At 42.9% G+C, this 17,209-nt stretch overlaps 1 protein-coding gene across 5 annotated transcripts in view; it reads left to right on the top strand.

The window, feature by feature from the left end:
• The window catches only part of C2H1orf94 (chromosome 2 C1orf94 homolog), a 92,378-nt gene that overhangs the window by 13,261 nt on the left and 61,908 nt on the right, over nt 1-17,209 (top strand). For all 5 annotated transcript variants that reach the window (XM_077150387.1, XM_077150384.1, XM_077150388.1 and 2 more), the window contains exons 2-3: nt 6,230-6,918; nt 10,043-10,303. In XM_077150387.1, the coding sequence (XP_077006502.1) occupies nt 6,230-6,918; nt 10,043-10,303 (950 nt within the window). The remainder of the gene's footprint in view (nt 1-6,229; nt 6,919-10,042; nt 10,304-17,209) is intronic.

Below are 17,209 nucleotides of genomic sequence, written 5' to 3'. Positions count from 1 at the left end.
GGGCTCCTTGGGGATCAACATGAGAGTTTTACTTGGCATGTCAGTTAGCACTCTATAAATGAGAACCCTTATTTTATTTATGAAGTGGAACCTAGGCTTAGATGTGTTAGGCAGCTTGCTCAAGATCTAGACACCATTAAGTAATGGGCATTTGAACCCAGTTCTGCCTTTCTCTAGGTCCTGAGCTCTTACCCACTCTGCTGTGCTGTTCCACCCATGCAGATATTCAGAGAAGTAAAAAATGCCACCTGAAGTCCTGAGGTCAGCCTGCTGATGGGCGACAGTTCAAACCCAGGTCTATGTCTGACTCCAAAGCCCTTCATCTCCCTCACTTTCCAATCAGCCACATTGCCTGGGCACTGGGCCTGGGTATACTGTGCTTGTCGTCAGTCTCAAACGCCATAGCTGGAAGGAAATATTTGTTTTTGTGTCTTCCTCCAGCACTAACAATTTTCTGCTTGCATTTTTCTGTTGTTTGGCTCAGATGAATAGCAGTTTTCATCTTTGCTCTGTGTTATCATGTACACAGAACTGTTGTCGGGGAGCTAACAGCATGCTTGCTTAGTCATTATTCTGGGAAGGGGTGCCAACCAGTCAATAGCCCTTATTTTTATATGACTCTGTACACCACAAATGCAAAAATAATGCACAGCCTCTGTGTACCAAGCTACCATCAGACACCTATCATTTCTGGAGGTGGGCGAAGCGGAGGTGGTAGTGGCTGGAACCACAGAACCAATTCTGACTTGCTTCCTTTGTCAGCAGCCTGGGAGCTGGGTTAACCTCTTTGAATGATTCACTGTGATAGAGACTGTGATAGATTTTATGGTTTTTACCAATGCGAAGGAGAAAGCAAATAACACGGGAGAGCTGCCAAGCCTGGCAAAACTTCTCAGGAAGAGAGAAAAAAAAAGGTAGATTGCAGAAAACACAGGCAAGCAGCCTCGATATGGAGCCTCAGTAGAGTTGCAGGGTGCATTCGCATCTTTCTCTGACCCCCTGTGTAATGGCTCAGAGTGAGTGTGCACTCTGTATGGGGCCTGCCTCCGGTAGCCTACAGAGGTTCTGAGGTCTTAGGACCAGGCCAAGCAGGAGGTGGAATGTCATGTGATCACCCAACAGGAAGGCCAGGCCAGACATGAGATGGGAGGCCGGAAACTGGATCCAAGGGGCCAGACTTGGAGAGTGCAAGCTGGTAAGCAGCCCATGCCTGGAAGAGGAACAAGAAAGGGCAACAGGGCAGCCAGGAGCTCCAAGAGATGAAGCTGGTAAAGGCAAATGAACTAATTCATTCATTTATTCAACAAATATCTATTGAGCTTGAGCTTTGTGGCAAGCACTGTTCTAGGACCCAAGACCAGTGCAGCATACAAGATTTAATCCATGCCCACAAGGAGTATATACTGCTGTGGGGAATAGACAAGTAAGGGACGATAAGAGAGTGACAAACAGTATGAAAAAAACGAAGTAGAAAATGCAGTAAAGAGTGACTCGAACGGGGGAAGGCACGTTAACAGATGGGCAGGAAAAGTTACTTTGAGAAAATGAAACTGGAAGTGAGGCCCGAATGATGAGGAGCCAGCCATGGCAAAGCCTGGGGGGAGAACATTCCAGGCAGAAGGAACAAGAAATGCAAAGGCCCTTGGACTGGAATGAACGTGACCTTTTGTGGAATAGATAAAAGGCCAGTGTGACTAAAGCATGCTGAACAATGGGGAAGAAAGCAGGGTAGGGAGGTTGGGTCAAGTCTGCAAAGGGCCCTGTGGGTCATGGCACAGAATTTGGGTTTTGTCTTACATGGAATGGGAAGCCACATGAAGGCTTTAAATACGGAATGGCTTGATCTGAGTTCCTGAGAATGTCCCGGCTCTGAGGGCATGAAATTTTCTACCACAAATACGAACTCACAGATCTTGTTTCCTTGGGGGTAGAGGGAACGGGGCAGGGGAGAGCCTTGATCAGGGAATTCTTGATGTGTGGTGAATCTTGTTTGCTGTGGGGTATTTGACGAAGGCGTTCATGGAGAAATGGAGATGGGATGATAGTAGCTGGATTGATTTATTTCCCCCAAGTGTTGATCCCAGATTCCTGTCAGGCTAGTTGGAGGGTCTCCCGCAGTGTCCCCAATGCCATGCCCCAGACTCTTTCCTGTTCAGCATTTCAGTTCGTAAATTGGGAGAAGACCCAGAAGATGTGCTCATCAGACATGCAGCTGACATGGAGCTGTCCGGGTTGGATAATGCCATGGATGACAGGACCAAGAAACTGTGATGCTTCTCCATCCACAGGCTGGAGCAATGGGGCGAGACCAACAATATCTGCTCTTGCGTTCTAGTTGGAAAACGAGGCTGAGCTAAGGGGAATGGAGACCTGGCTGGATAACTACTACTGGAAAAGGAATCCCAGGCATGGGAGTGGGAGAGGTTAGTGAAGGCAGCTGGGCACATCCGCCTCCCCACACCAGCCTCTTCACATTCTCAGTGACAAGGCCCTAAACCTCTTTGGGCTGCTACTCTCATCCATTAAGTGGGGAGGACACTGTCTGTTGCCCAGGGATGTGGAGAGGATTAAATGCAAGGGTCAGTTTGGATGCTGGCCTGTATTGGGCTTACGGCAAAGGCAAGTGGAATTGGGGTTTGTGAGGCTGGCTCTGTGGGGGTGCGGTGCTCTGGGGCCCATGTAGGAAAGGGTCCCCTATTCCTGGCATTATGTCACCCCTTCTGGGAAGGGCAGCTCTTCCAGGAACCCCATTGACTTCCATGGGAGGCCCAGAGGATAATGATAGGATGGGAAGGGTCTGGAAACCACATCCCATGAGAATCAGCATGAAGTACGGGTAAGTTCTGAATGGAGAGGAGAAAACAGTTTGACACCAGGGTCTTCTTAGACACCCAAAGGACTGCAAGGTGGGAGTAGAGAAGTATTCTTCATTGCTCCAGGGTGCAACACTGGTGCCAGGGAGTTGAATTTATGGTGAGATGTATTTGGTTCATTGCAACTAAGATCTAACCACTGATAATAACATAGTTATACCATGAATTACTATGTGTCAGGCTCAAGCTAAGTACTTTGCTCAACTTTTTACATGTAGTTCTCCCAATTAAACTTTGTGAGTTAGGTGCTATGCCCATGTGATGGATCAGAAGGCAGCTATTGATGGGCAGAGCCTGGAGTCATACTCAGCTCTGGTGACTAAGCTCCAGTGTGTCCCTCTGCCAACTGAGTCCAAGTGGGAGATGAGTAGGAATGTCCTCTCAGGTGATGAGAAGGGTGCACCATGTGGGTGCTTTTGGGTGTAGGGGCCCTATGGATCTTAGAAGCAGCTTTGAATGCCCCTTGAAGCTGGTGCTTTAAAGGATTCAGTGGTAAGTCTTTTGTGTGTGTAACATTTTTATTTTAAAAAGAAGTAGAAACCAAGCATAGACAGAAATAGAGTGAATGGTATGTGATGAACTCATATCTACTCATCACCAACCTTTAGCAATAATTAACTTAATCACCAATCCTGTTTCATCTGTTACCCTCCTCACTACCCCCTCCCCCTACTGGATTAATTTTAAAGCAAGTCCCAGACATAGTTTTATCTGCAAACACTTCAGTATATATGCCTAAGAGATAGACTCCTTTTTAAAAAAGTGTAACCACAATAACATGATCACAATTTTTAAAAATAAATATGATTGTTGTGAGTCTTTCTAATTCAGGAAAGCTATTGGGATATAGCTTGCTTTGCAAGTTGTTTGTTTGTTTGTTTTTGTGGGTGAGGGGGCAGGCCAAAACTGGGCCTTTGTATGTCTGGTTTCTGTGACGTAAGACCCAGCTTTCCCTTTGAGGACGATGATGAAGTGGAGGAAGAAGAAGAGGAGGGGAACCTAAACCTCCAGGCCATGGACAGGCAACCTCTGTAATGGGATTGTTCCTGGGGAGCACAGCAGGGAGGGGGGCTCTCATTCACGGATGGAAATTTAGACAAGGGAGACAGAAGGGTGGGAAGAGGAGAGAGGGCAGGGAAGAGGAAGGTAAAGGAGAGAACGGAAAGAAAGAGTAGGAATAGACTTTGTGTCAGGCACAGCCCTGATGACTCCTGGGAACTTACCAGGACCCATCCACACTAGCTAATGTGTGGCCCACATTTACTAGGTGTTCCCTAGGGGTGGGACACCATGCTGAGCTTTACATGTGGGTTTTCTCACCAGATCCTCACAGCCACCCTATGAGGTAGGTGCGCTGGTGCCCATTTCACAGGGGTAGCCCTGAGACTGCAGGGTTATTCAAAATAAATTATGCACAGCAGAATTCAAACCAAGGTCTGTTTGACTGGAGTCTGCTTTTCCCTGGCATCATTCCGTGCCTCCAAGCGTATCATCCTGGCAAGGTTACCTGCAGGTCTGATGTTCAGGAGGAAGAGTTGTATTGGTTGTTAGACTATTTTCCCATCCCCCTATCTTTGGTTTATAGCTCTTCCCAAGCTTCCCAAAGTGCCCTGGTGTCCCAGCCCCTGCTCCAGGGTCTGCTGGGTCTCATTAGGATCCAGCAACAAGAGAGCTGATGCATGGCACAGCAGAAACCTTTAGGACTGTAGCCTGTGTCCTTTCTGATTGACTGTTAAAGGCAGTGAATCGCCTGGCTCTGTGTATGGTGACATATGAGTCATTTTGTGCTAATACATTTCTGTGCACTTGTGTGCGTGTGCATCAAACTTACGTCTATGTGCATGCACATGTGTAAAGAATATTACCAGGAAGGCATGCTTCTTGCTCGGAGCATTACACATTCACTGTTTTTAGGGCATAACTACCCTCTGAGTGGGTTGTCAGAGCAGGAATGTGCGTGCACTGGCTGTTCCTCCGCTTTAGCCTGGGCCTGGCCCTAACTGTCACCAGGTGCAATACTTAAGCCACAGCAGCTGAGCTCCACTCTTGTGCTCTTTGCTTCTTCACACTCTTCACCCTCTGCCTCTTCACCCTCTTCACCCTGAGCACTCAAAGGAGCAGAGCACTTCCGAGTTTCTAGAATGCTCCATGCAGGCTACCTCATCTTTCCCTCCAGAAGCCCACAGGGTAGGCATAGCTGATGGTTCTAAGCTAGGTGGCCATGGTTCTGGGAGTGCCAGGGAGGAAGGTGCCTGCCAAGACTGCTAGTAGGGTAGGCTGGGGTCATGAGCCAAGATCAGAGGGATTGTTATCCTCATTTTCCCAATGGAGAAGAGCAAGCAGCCTGGATCCTGGAGTCCATAGGACCATCGAGTCCCAACAGGATAGTGCCAGCCATCAAGTGTCCACTTGGGGGTCTAGGGATCTGAGGCCATTGTTTAGATCCAAGGAGATCCTTGCAAATCAGTTCAGGGGTCAACTGGATTACAAGCAACTGATGCCATCTGGGAATTAGGGCCCAGTCCAGAGGCTGTGATCTGCTCGGGGATCTTTTTCAACCAGAGCAGACATTGGTACCCAGGAGGCCATGGTGCCATATCCAGGATTCCGGGGCCCAGCCAGTCTGACAGAGTTATAGAACTATTACCTGACACTTGGAGCACCCTTTCTCTGTGACTATCACTGTCCTAAGCACTTTGCATCCTCACAACACCCCACGAGGTGGACTCTGTAATATTTCTGTTAGTCAGGTGAAAAGACTGAGCTACCGAGATGCTGAGGTACCTGGCCAAGTCATACAGCTGAGAAGTGACTGAGCCAGGGTGTGACTATCCACTCAGGAGTCCCTTGTCTCACCCTGCCGTTCTGCAGTAAGGAGACATGGAGGCTGCAAAAAAATTGTGCTCCGGGGACTTCTCAAGGCTCACCTCAAGCCCTCTGCACTCTGTGCTTAGAGCTGTTGGCTCACTCCTGACCACATTGCTTCTGTGCAAAATTCCCCAATGTACCACCTCTGAGTCTTTTATTGCTTCAGGTCCTTGGCACAATAGGCAGGGTGGACTGAAATGAAGATTCACTGAGGCTGTGACTTACCTCAGGTAAGAGGTAATATTGGGAGAGTGCCCAGGAACCTTGATTTCCAGAATTGTGCTCTTTGTACTACACCTCATGGATAGTGGTGTAGAAACTTTTTGCAAGTCCACTGCTTGCTCAAACATCTTCCCTCTTGCTCCTGACTAGAAATGGCTTCATCAGATCATGCATCCATCCCCTTTCCCTGGAACCTTGGCTCTGCTGTGAAGTGAGTCCTTGGTGACCTGGCACTAAAGCTATCTGTCTTTCTGACCTGTTTGCAGAGCTCTGGAGTTCAGCTGTAGCAAAGATGAGATCTCCATGTTGGTGGAGCAAGAGTTCTTGAGCCTCACCAAGGAGAACCCGGTCCCAGTCAAAGAGAGGTCGGATGAACTGAAGGCACCTGGCAGCTCCCCTGAGGGGGCTAGAGAGCTGGCTCCCTGCATTCTTGGACCTTCTCTAGTAGCAGGCAGCCGTGAACTCCCAGGAGCTTCCACCATTATAGGTGACAAACTTCTGGAGCAGAAGATGTCCATGTCTGTTATTGGAAGCCGGCAGGACTGCGATTCTGCCATGTCTACCGTCACAGGCATCCTGCGTGCTGCCAAGGTCAAGAGTGTCAAAGGGACAGAGGATGGGAGCCACCGCCTGGGTGCCTCTAATTCTGAGATCAGCAAGCTCCTGGCCCAGTTCCCACTGAAATCCACTGAAATGTCCAAGGCCCCTGACAGCAAGATGGTGCTAGAAGAGACAAGGGCCATCAAGGACTTTCTGCAGAACAGCATGTTCAGTGGCTCCAGACCCAAGGAGCCAGCAGGGCTGGGCCCATTCCTGCTACCGCCACCCCCACCTCTTACAGCACCCCCCGACAAGCTCCCTGAGCTCCCTGCTCAGAAAAGGCAGCTCCCAGTGTTTGCCAAGATCTGTTCCAAGCCTGAAGCTGACCTGGCCATAAAGGGACACCATTTGGTGGGTAAGTGGGGCTGGGAGCAGGGAGAAAGTGGCCCTGCCAGAAGGAAGTCCTTACCAGGGAGTTAATCAGGGCTGCAGCAAGCATATAAAGCATATTTGTGCACATTAGGAAAAGGACACGGCCCCCATGTGACTCCTTTGTTGGATGCCCACGTACAGGGCACTGCTGGTATAATCATGCAAAGAGGCCTAGTACCTAACATGCTTTCAGAAGAGTAATAAGGACCATTTGGTAACTACTTAGTTTTGGAATCTACCATGTATCAAGAGTACATTGAAGGAAGTGTTTACCCCAGCTGAATCTAGGGAGGAACTGTAGTTTAGGGGCTTTAGGAAGGATAGGGGAGAAATTTTATTGGTAGCTGGGTCATTTGCTTCCACTAGGGGCCCATGGAGACACATGTTCTGTCAATAAGGCCTGGTCCTCTGCATCTGGGTCAGAGGAATGGATGGGTAAATTCAACAGATGTCATTAATACTGTTGACCTTGATTCTTCACAGCTTAGAAAGTGCATTCCCATTCCCTAATTTAAGCATCTGTCCCTCCCCGGAAATCCAGCTACCTCCCAGATTTCCCCACCCTACCGTCAGGATTCTACATTTTGTAATTGTTAATCCAGTCATTTATACTGAGTGGTTCAAAGAAGTTAAACCAAAGGCAGTGGCATTTCTTCAGTCACAGTCAGTAGGGAGGTAGATCATATCTACTCAAAGAAAAATTACCCCCATGCTGTTTGACTGGGTGGATAACTGTGAGATGCTTGAATTGGGGAGAACCAAAATCAGTTTTTCCCCCCAAATAGAAGCAAGATTACTGAAGAGAATAGTCTGTATTCTGGAACATTATAAGAGGACTGAAGAATGAGAGATGTAGACATGAAGCCAGAATCTGGGCCTGGGCAGTTCTCTAAGAGACCTGGGCTGTGGGTTTGAGAGGACTGAACCCTGCCTAGATGGAGAGGCTTTCCTCCCCACCACTCTTCAGGGGGCACATATGGGTCCCTTTCTCTCTGACGGGGCTTCAGGATTTGAGGCAAACCTGCCCCATTCACACTACCCACCATTTGTGTGTCTTTGTGTACAAATGTGTGTGAAAGGGAACTTTGCAGCTGTGAGTGCATTTGTTAGAGAAGACTGCAAGTTTGGATGCACATGAGTGTGTCTGTGTCTTTGCATATGTCTTTCATATGTGTGCAGTTGTGCACAGGGAAGTATGTCAAAGGAAATATGTGTATGTCTGTGTACCCAGACGTTGGAAGAGGGTGCTTTGTAAATGAGTGATCAGGCAAGCAAGGCAACTTCAGGTAAGTGTGTGAGAAAATCTCTGCAGGTGTGTAGGCCTCTAGGGAAATGGCTATTATTAGTGGGCATTGTTATTTCAGCATACTGACTAGGGGCTAAACTCAGCAACCAGGGAAACTCTTGGAAGAGACTCTAGGGAGACATTTTGCTAAAAATGTTTTTTTCTCCTAAACTGGCTCAGCCTAGAGTAGCTCTTTCCTTTACTGGGATTATGCTAGGAGGGAAGACACAGTCCTCTCATCTCTTTCCTCCATCTACTCCCATCATCCAGACTCAACCCCCCAGGCTGCTGGGCTAGGGTGGAGTCAAGAGCTGGTGGGATCAGGTCCACGCCCCATAGATAACACCTGGGTACAGGTTCCCTGCTCAGGCTGCTAACAGAGTCATCCTAGATGCCTCTCCAGGATGGTACACAGCTGGGTTTCCCAGCCAAATTCCATCAACACCGTCAAGCATCTCCAGGCTGGGGAAGGAGTGAAGAGGCTTAGCGAATAAGGCCCTCTGCCCTACTTCAATCAGCAAGTATTAACAATTATATATATACAATTAAATAAAATTTTATATGATAACAAATTATATATAAATATATATAATTTTTGTAATTATATATGTATCATTTCATCCACACTTAATTTTGTTAGGAGAAAAATTCTCATAATAAATGTGTGTGGAAACCCATTGCTGTGGAGGACTCCACGATGGTCCAGACAGTGTCATCATGCTGGAGGAGCACTTGGTCAGTTTGGAGAGAAACCTGAACCTGGCACTGACCATCTCCTGTTTATGCTCCAGCCATAGCCAATAACTCACCAGGCCTCTTTCATGCCTTCGTGACTGCCCAGTTCACCTGTGCCTGATAGACCTTCCTCCACTGTACCCTTAGATGGAAGGCCTTGCTGAAAGCTCCTTCCTACTGAAAGCTTTTATGACCCTCTCAGACAGAAGCAGTCTCAGCCACTCTCTTCTCCCGTGGTGTCCCTCTGTCACCTCATGATCTCCATCTGCCTTGTCCTGGAGCTATTTATGGGTATGTCTCTCTCCTCCTCTTGTTGGGCAGAGTCTGGCTCTGACTCATCACAGTGTCCCCAGCACTCAGGTCAGGCCCAGCGCAGAAGAGTGAGTACCAGTGAATACTGGCTGAATTGCCTGTGAGCAAGAAAACAAGAGTGAGGCCCACGATGGAGGGGCCAAATTCTGGCTCAGACTGTGTGTTCTGTAGAAATGTGTCTACCCCATTTGCTTCTTTAAGGCACAAACTGTGTCTTAGTCATTTTTGCATTACCACTGTCCAGCACAGGGCCTAGTACTGCGGATGGTTGGAAAGAAGGAAAAGAAGAAAGGAGGGAGGGAGGGACAAGAGAAGAAAGGAAGAAAGAAAAGAGGGAGGGAGAGAGAGAAAGAGAAGGGAAGGAAAGTGAGTAAGAAAGGAAGGAAAGAAAGAAGGAAGGGAATGAGAGAGGAAAGAAGGAAAGGAGGAAGAAAAGAAAAAGGTAACTGGAAGGAAGTTTGAATGAAGGAAGAAAGAAAGATAGATGGAAGAATAAGTGGGTAGAATGAATAAATGAAGAAAAGACATAAAGAATGAAGGAAGGAAAGGATGGATGGATGGACAGATGGATGCATGCATTAAAGGGAAAAAGCAACATGAGCCCTGGTCAGGGAAGGATTGAGGGTAAAGGAGACTGGGTTTGTGGGGAGGGAGAGGAGAAAGTTCCCCAGCCTCGAGTGTGTATCTGAGGGAGGATCCATCACTTAGTCCACAAGTTTGCCACATCTAGCACTCAGCCTTCTGGGGGCACTGACTCAGTTCTTTCCTGCTCTAGAACGGAACACAGGTACTAAGGAGCTGACCAAGGTTCGAGAGAGCCTCTTCCTCAGTCGGTGGTCCCAGAGCCAGAAGGACAGCTGTGGTGAGGAGGGTTGCAATGACCCAGTGGGCACCATGTCCATGGCCCTGCCAGCCAAGAAGCCTGCATGGCCGGCCAAGAAGAACCTGCTCCATGAGTTCCTAGGGGCCACCAAGAACCCAAGTGGGCAGCTGAAGCTTCGCAGCAAAGTGGAGGTGGACGGACTGGAGCTGAAACGTAAGCTGACACTACTACCTAGGGAGGGTCTGAAGAGGATGGAGTACAGAAATCCTCCTAGACCCTGGGGAGGCTCTGCTGCCACATGGCTGTTCCATCTAAGGTCAAGTCATTGTCTTCCTCTTGGTATCAGTTTTTAAACCTATAAAATGGGGAAAATGACTTTCTCCCTAAGTCCCTTATTGAGAATAATATTACTAGTGAAAGCAACTGGCCTTGAGGGTCAAATGGGCATTATTTGAATACAGTTTTTGAATATAGTCCTAGCCTGGTATATATCATACCCTTTCAAGTTGCTCAAGCCAAGGAAAAATTCACTGCTTTAGATTATTTTTTAAATAATATGTTTACTTTTAATTGTGATAAAATATACATAGCATAAAAATCATCTTAACCATTTTAGGTGGACAATTCTTTGACATTAAGTACACTGACAAATGTATATAACTCTCACTACTATCTATTTCCAGAGTATTTTCATCACCAACGCCAAAACTCATGCTTATTTAACCGTAATTCCCCATTCCTGCCCCTTCACTCCACCTCTGGTAACCACTCTTTTGATTTCTGTCTCTATGACATCAACTTGATGTCTTCAGGGTCCTTTTGTGTTGTAGCAGGCACCAGCATTTCACTTTTTTCTATGACTGAATAATATTCCGTCGTATGGATAAACCAGATTTTGTTTAGCCTGTTTATCTGTTGATGGCACCAGGGTTGCTCCTGTCTTTTGGCTCTTGTGAATAATGAACAGCAGTGTGCAGATATCTGTCTGAGTCCCTGCTTCTAATTCCTTTGGTTAGATGCCTAGGAGTAGAATTGTCAGGTCATATGGTAATGCCGGGATTAACTTTCTGAGGAAACGCCACACTGTTTCCCACAGTGGCTACATCATTTTACATTTCCACAGTGTACAAATGTTCTTATTTCTCTGCCTTTGCTAAAACTTATTTTTCTATCTTTTTTTAAAATAATAGCCATCCTAGAAGCTGTGAAGTGGTATCTCATTGTAGTTTTAATTTGCACTTCTCTAATTTCTCTAATGACTCCTGAACTTGTGCAACTTTTCAAATACTTATTAGTCATTTGAATACCTTCTTTGGAGAAATGTCTATTCAAAATCATAGTCCATTTTTTAATTGGGTTGTTTGTTTTTTTATTATTGAGTTGTAGTCATTCTTTATATACTCTGGATATTAAATTGAACTCTTATCAGATATGTTTTCCATTTATTTTCTTCCAGTCTTGATAATACCCTTTGTTGCACAAAAGTTTTTAATTTGATGAAGTCTACTTTAATAACTGTTTTACTTACTATTGGCTTGTGTAAGTTTTGAAATCAGGAAGTGCGAATCCTCCAACTTTATTCTTTTTCTAGATTATTTTGGCTACTTGGGACTCCTTGCAATTGCACGTGATTTTGGGAATTAGCTTTTTCATTTCACAAAGAAGCCTGCTGGAATTTTGATTGGGCCTGAATTTGTAGATTGCTTTAGGCAGTATTGGCATTTTAATAAAATTAAGTATTCTGATGTATGAATACGAGATGTCTTTCCATTTATTTAGGTCTTCTTTAATTTCTTTCAGCAATGCTTTGTAGTTTTCAGTGCACAGATCTTTCACTTCCTTGGTTAAATTTATTCCTGAGTATTTATTCCTTTAGATGCTATTGTAAATGGAATTATTTTTTTTATTTCCTTTTCAGATTGTTCATTATTGGTGTATATAGAAACCTGACTTCTGGTTGTTTATCTTATATCCTACAACTTTGGTGAATTTGTTTATTCATTCTAGGAGTTTATTTTGGATTCTTTGGGATTTCCTATATATAGAATCAATCATGCAATCTGTGAATAGGAGTAATTTGACTTCTGCCTTTTCAATTTGAATGCCCTTTATTCTTTCTCTTGCCTGATTGCTCTGGATAGCACTTCAAGTAAAATGTTGAACAGAATTGGTCACAGAAGGCATCCCTGTCTTGTTCCTGATTTTAGGGTAAAAGCTTCCATTTTCACCACTTAGGATGATGTTTGCTGTGGGTTTTTCATAAATGCTCTTTATTGTGTTGAAAAAGTTCCCTTCTACTCCTAGTTCTATGAGATTTTATCAGGAAAGGATGTTGGATTTTGTCGAATCTCTTTTCTGCATCAATTAAGGTAATCGCATATTTTTTTCTTTCATTCTCTTAATGTGGTATATAATACCAATTGATTTTTGTATATTGAATCATCCCTACATTCTTGGAATAAATCCCACTTAGTCATGGTGTATTATCCTTTTAACATATTGTTGGATTCAATTTTCCAGTATTTTATTGAGGATTTTTGTATCTATATTCATAAAAGATATTGGTCTGTAATTTTCCTTTCTTGTTCTGTCTTTATCTGGTTTTGGTATCAAGGTAATGCAGCAGTCTTCATGGATTGAGTTAGGAAGTAGTCCCTCTTCTTCTATTTTTTCTAAGTATTTGAAAAGATGAGGGTTAAATCTTTAAATGTTTGCTAGAATTCAGCAGTGAAATCATCTAGTTCTGCAATTTTCTTTGTTGGAATCAGGAAAATCACTGATTCAATCATTTTACTTGTCATAGATCTGTCGAGATTTTCTGTTTCTTCTGGCATCAGATTGGGTAATTTGTATTTTCTAGAACTTTGTCTTTTTCATCCAGGTTTTCTAATTTTTTTGGCATAAAATTTTTCATAGTGCTCTCTTATAATCCTTTTTATTTCTTAAAGTTGGCACTAATATCCTCACTTTTATTTCTGATTTTAATTATTCGTTTCCTTGCTTTCTTTTTCTTTGTCAGTCTGGCTAATACTTTGTTAATTTTATTAATCTTTTAAAAAAAACTTTGCTTTTGTTAATTCTCTGTTGTTTTTGTATTCTCCGTTTTATATATCTGTGCTCTCTTTATTGTTTCCTTTTACTAACTTTGGGTTTAGTTTGCTCTTCTTGTTCTAATTTCTTTGGTGTGAAGATGTGTTATTGATTTGAGATATTTATTCTTTTTTTAAAAAAATTTTTGTGGGCGGGCCACGGTGGCTCAGCAGGCAAGAACACTTGCCTGCCATGCCAGAGGACCCAGGTTCATTCCTGGTGCCTGCCCATGTAAAAAAAAAAAAAATTATTAACAAATCTTCACACAAACAATCCATACATGGTGTACAATCAGTAGCTCATAATATCATCCATGGTTAGGTATTCATCACCATGATCCTTTTTAAAAAATTTGCATCACTCCAGAAAAATAAATAAAAAGAAAAAACTCATACGTCCCATACTCCTTTCCCCTCCCTCTCATTGACCACTAGTATTTCAATTTACCCAATTTATTTTACGCCTTAACCCCCTATAATTTATTTCTTTTTATCTATTTTTTTCAACTCATCTGTTCATACCCTGGATAAAAGGAGCATCAGACAAGGGTTTTTCACAGTCACACAATTACATAGTAAAAGCTATATTGTTGTACAGTTGTCTTCAAGAATTAAGGCTACTAGAACACAGCTCAAATGTTTTAGGTACTTCCCTCCAGCCAATTCAACACACCAAAACTTAAAACGGGTATCTATATACCCGTATAAGAGTAACCTCCAGGATAACCTTTTGATTTTGTTTGAAATCTCTCAGCCACTGAAAACTTTATTTTGTCTCATTTCCCTCTTCCCCCTCTTGGTCAAGAAGACTTTCTCAATCCCATGATGCCAGGGGCCAGCTCTTCCTGGGAGTTCTGTCCCATGTTGCCAGGAAGATTTATACCTCTGAAAGTTCCCACGTAGGGGAGAGGGCAGTGAGTTCACCTGCTGAGTTGGCTTTAGTGAGAGAGGCCACAGCTGAGCAACAAAAGAGATTCTCTGGGGGTGACTCTTAGGCATAATTATAAGTAGGCTTAGCCTATCCTTTGCAAGAATAAGTTTCATAGGGTTGAACCCCAGAATCGAGGGCTCAGCCTATTGATTTGGTTGTTCCCACTGCTTGTGAGAATATCAGGAATTCTCCAAATGAGGAAGTTGAATATTTCCTCCTTTTCACCAGTATTTGCAAATACTTCTTTATTCACTGGCCAAATTACTCTGGAATACCTTGGGGCATCACACTAACCTGGATAAATGAGCAATATCTCATGCCCTTTTGAAGATTCCATGTACTTATGTTATTCAACTAAACTGACCATACAAGTTAATTTAGGTAATGTGCTACCCAAAATATAAATTTTGCACCAAATAAACATCTCTCCCTTTGGTCGCACACAGAAGTTGAAGTTTTAAAATAGGGACGATATCATCTTTTACTCTGTATTCTGGTCTACCTTAGTCCTACTCAGATCAGCTTCATTCATATCTCTAGTGGAGGTCTGATCCCTTTTTTAGCTTAAAAAGCAGTTCCTGTATTGGGTAGTGCTGACTTTCATAGCTTTGGCGCTCTAATTCTGAGTTTCAAGTGTCATATAAATACCCAAAGTTTCTGGGAATGACCAGGTTATATACAAACAGCTCAGAATCTCAGAATTTAGAAATAACAGTTACCCCTCCTGAATATATGTAACTGCTACAAGAGCTTACAATCTAGCACCCCTTACAATAGGCCCCAACCTGACAACCCATGCTCTCGACTTCACTGAGTTTTTTTTTTTTATTATAGTTTAATCCAAATGAGTGAGGCAGGATAATATTTGTATCTTTGTTTCAGACATTTTATTCAGAATATTGTCCTTAAGGTTCATCCACCTAGTTGCATGCCTCACAACTTAGCTCCTTCTTGCAGCCACGCAGTAGCCCATTGCTTGTATTGCTTGTATGGGGGAACTGCTACCACAGTTCTCCCTTCCTTCCCTCAGTCATTGTACTCTTAGGCCACCCACTGTGAATCAGGAGCACAGCTGCCATAAAAACCAGTGTGCGACTGTCCATTAGTGTCCCCACATTCAGTTCCACCAGGTATATACTAAGCAACCGGGTTTCAGGATCATATGGCAACCCCACCCCTAGCCTCCTGTGGAACCACTGCACTGCCCTCCAAGGGGCTACACCTTTCCATTTCCCTACCAACAGTGAATAGGTACATCTCTTTCTTTGCATTTTCTCTAGCACTTGTTTCTCTTTGTTCATTTTTAAACAGTTTTATTCACACATCATACAATCCAACCTAAGTAAATAGACATGCCTTTGTCACCATAATCTATATGAAGATATTTCCTTTTCTTCCATGAAGAATCCATACCCCTCCCTCATGCCCCACTCCCCTGCCTTTTGACATTTAGTTTTGGCATAATGCCTTTATTACATTCAGTGGAAGCGTATTACAATGTTACTGTTGACTTTAGACCATAGCTTGCACTGATTGTAATTTTTCCTGTATACCATCCATTTTCAACACTTTGAAATGTTGACATTCATTTGTTCTCCCTCATGCAAAAATGTATTTGCTCTTTTTAATATAGGCATTTAGAGCTAGAAATTTCCCTCTGAGCACTGCTTTTGATGCCCCTTATAAGTTTTGGCATGTCACGTTTTCATTTTCATTCATACCATGATATTTCCTAATTTCCCTTGTGATTTATTCTTTGATGCATTGGTTGTTTAATAACGTGTTGATTTCCAATATTTAAAAAAATTTCCAAATTTCCTTCTGATATTAATTTCTAGCTTTATTCCACATGGTCCAAGAAGATACTTTGTATGATTTCAATATTTTGAAATTTATTAAGATTTTATTTATGGCCTAACATATATTCTGTCCTAGAAAGTGCTTCATGTACACTTGAGAAGAGTATGTATTTTCTTAATGGGTAGAATGTTTTATATATGTCCATTAAGTCTAATTGGCTAATAGTGCTATTCAAGTCCTCTATAGCCTTATTGTTCTCTTGTTTAAATGTTCTGTCATTCATTGAAAGTGGTGTATTGAAATGTTCAACTATTGCTTTAGAACTATCTATTTCTCCTTTCAATTATGTCCATTTTTGCTTCATTTTGTGGCTGTGTTGTGAGGTGCATCTATGTTTATAATTAATATATCTTCTGGATGGATCGAACCTTTTATAAATATATAATATCCTTCTTTGTCTCTTGTTAACATTTTTGAGTTAAAAGTCTTTTTTGTCTGATAATAACATAGCTATTTCAGCTCTATTTTGATTGTTGTTTGCATGGAGTATCTTTTTCCCACCATTTCACTTTCAACCTTGTTGTATCTTTGCACCTGAAGTAAATATCTTGTAGACAGCATATAGATGGATTTTGCCTTTTCACTGAATATGCCGATCTCTGCCTTTTAGTAAAGGAGTTTAATCTGTTGGCATTTAAGGTAATAACTGAAAAGGAAAGATCTGCTTCTATTATTTAGGTATTTGTCTTCTGTATGTCTTGAATGTTTTTTGATTCTTGGTTACTCTATTATCACCTTTTTGTTGTATTTAGTTGCATTTTAGTATACTATTTTGATTCCTTTCTTTTTCCTTTTTTCTGTATTCATTAGTTCATTTCTCAGTGGTTACCTTTGCAATTACAGTTGGCATCTTTAAACTAATAACAACCTAGTTCAACAAGTACCAACCTAGTTTCAGTAGTAAACATAATCTCTTCTCCTACATATTTCTGTCCCCCCCCTTATGTTGTTATTATCTTAGATTACATTGTATACCATTAACATAGATTTTAAATGTTATTTTATAGATTTGCGTTTTAAGTCAGTTATAAACAAAAGCACTTAAAACAAAGAGTACAACAATTCAGGATTTGATATCTACCCTGTAGTTAACTTTACCTTGTAATATTTCTTCTTATGGCTTTGAATTACTGTCTAGTGTCATTTTATTTCAGCCTGAAGTTCTCTTTTTAGCATTTCTTGTAAGGCACATTTTCCGGTATTGAATTCTTTCAGTTTTGTTTATCTGTAAATGTCTTA

Source organism: Tamandua tetradactyla, chromosome 2, assembly GCF_023851605.1.
Source record: "Tamandua tetradactyla isolate mTamTet1 chromosome 2, mTamTet1.pri, whole genome shotgun sequence".
Lineage (NCBI taxonomy): Eukaryota > Metazoa > Chordata > Mammalia > Pilosa > Myrmecophagidae > Tamandua > Tamandua tetradactyla.
This window is presented reverse-complemented; position numbering and strand designations above follow the sequence as displayed.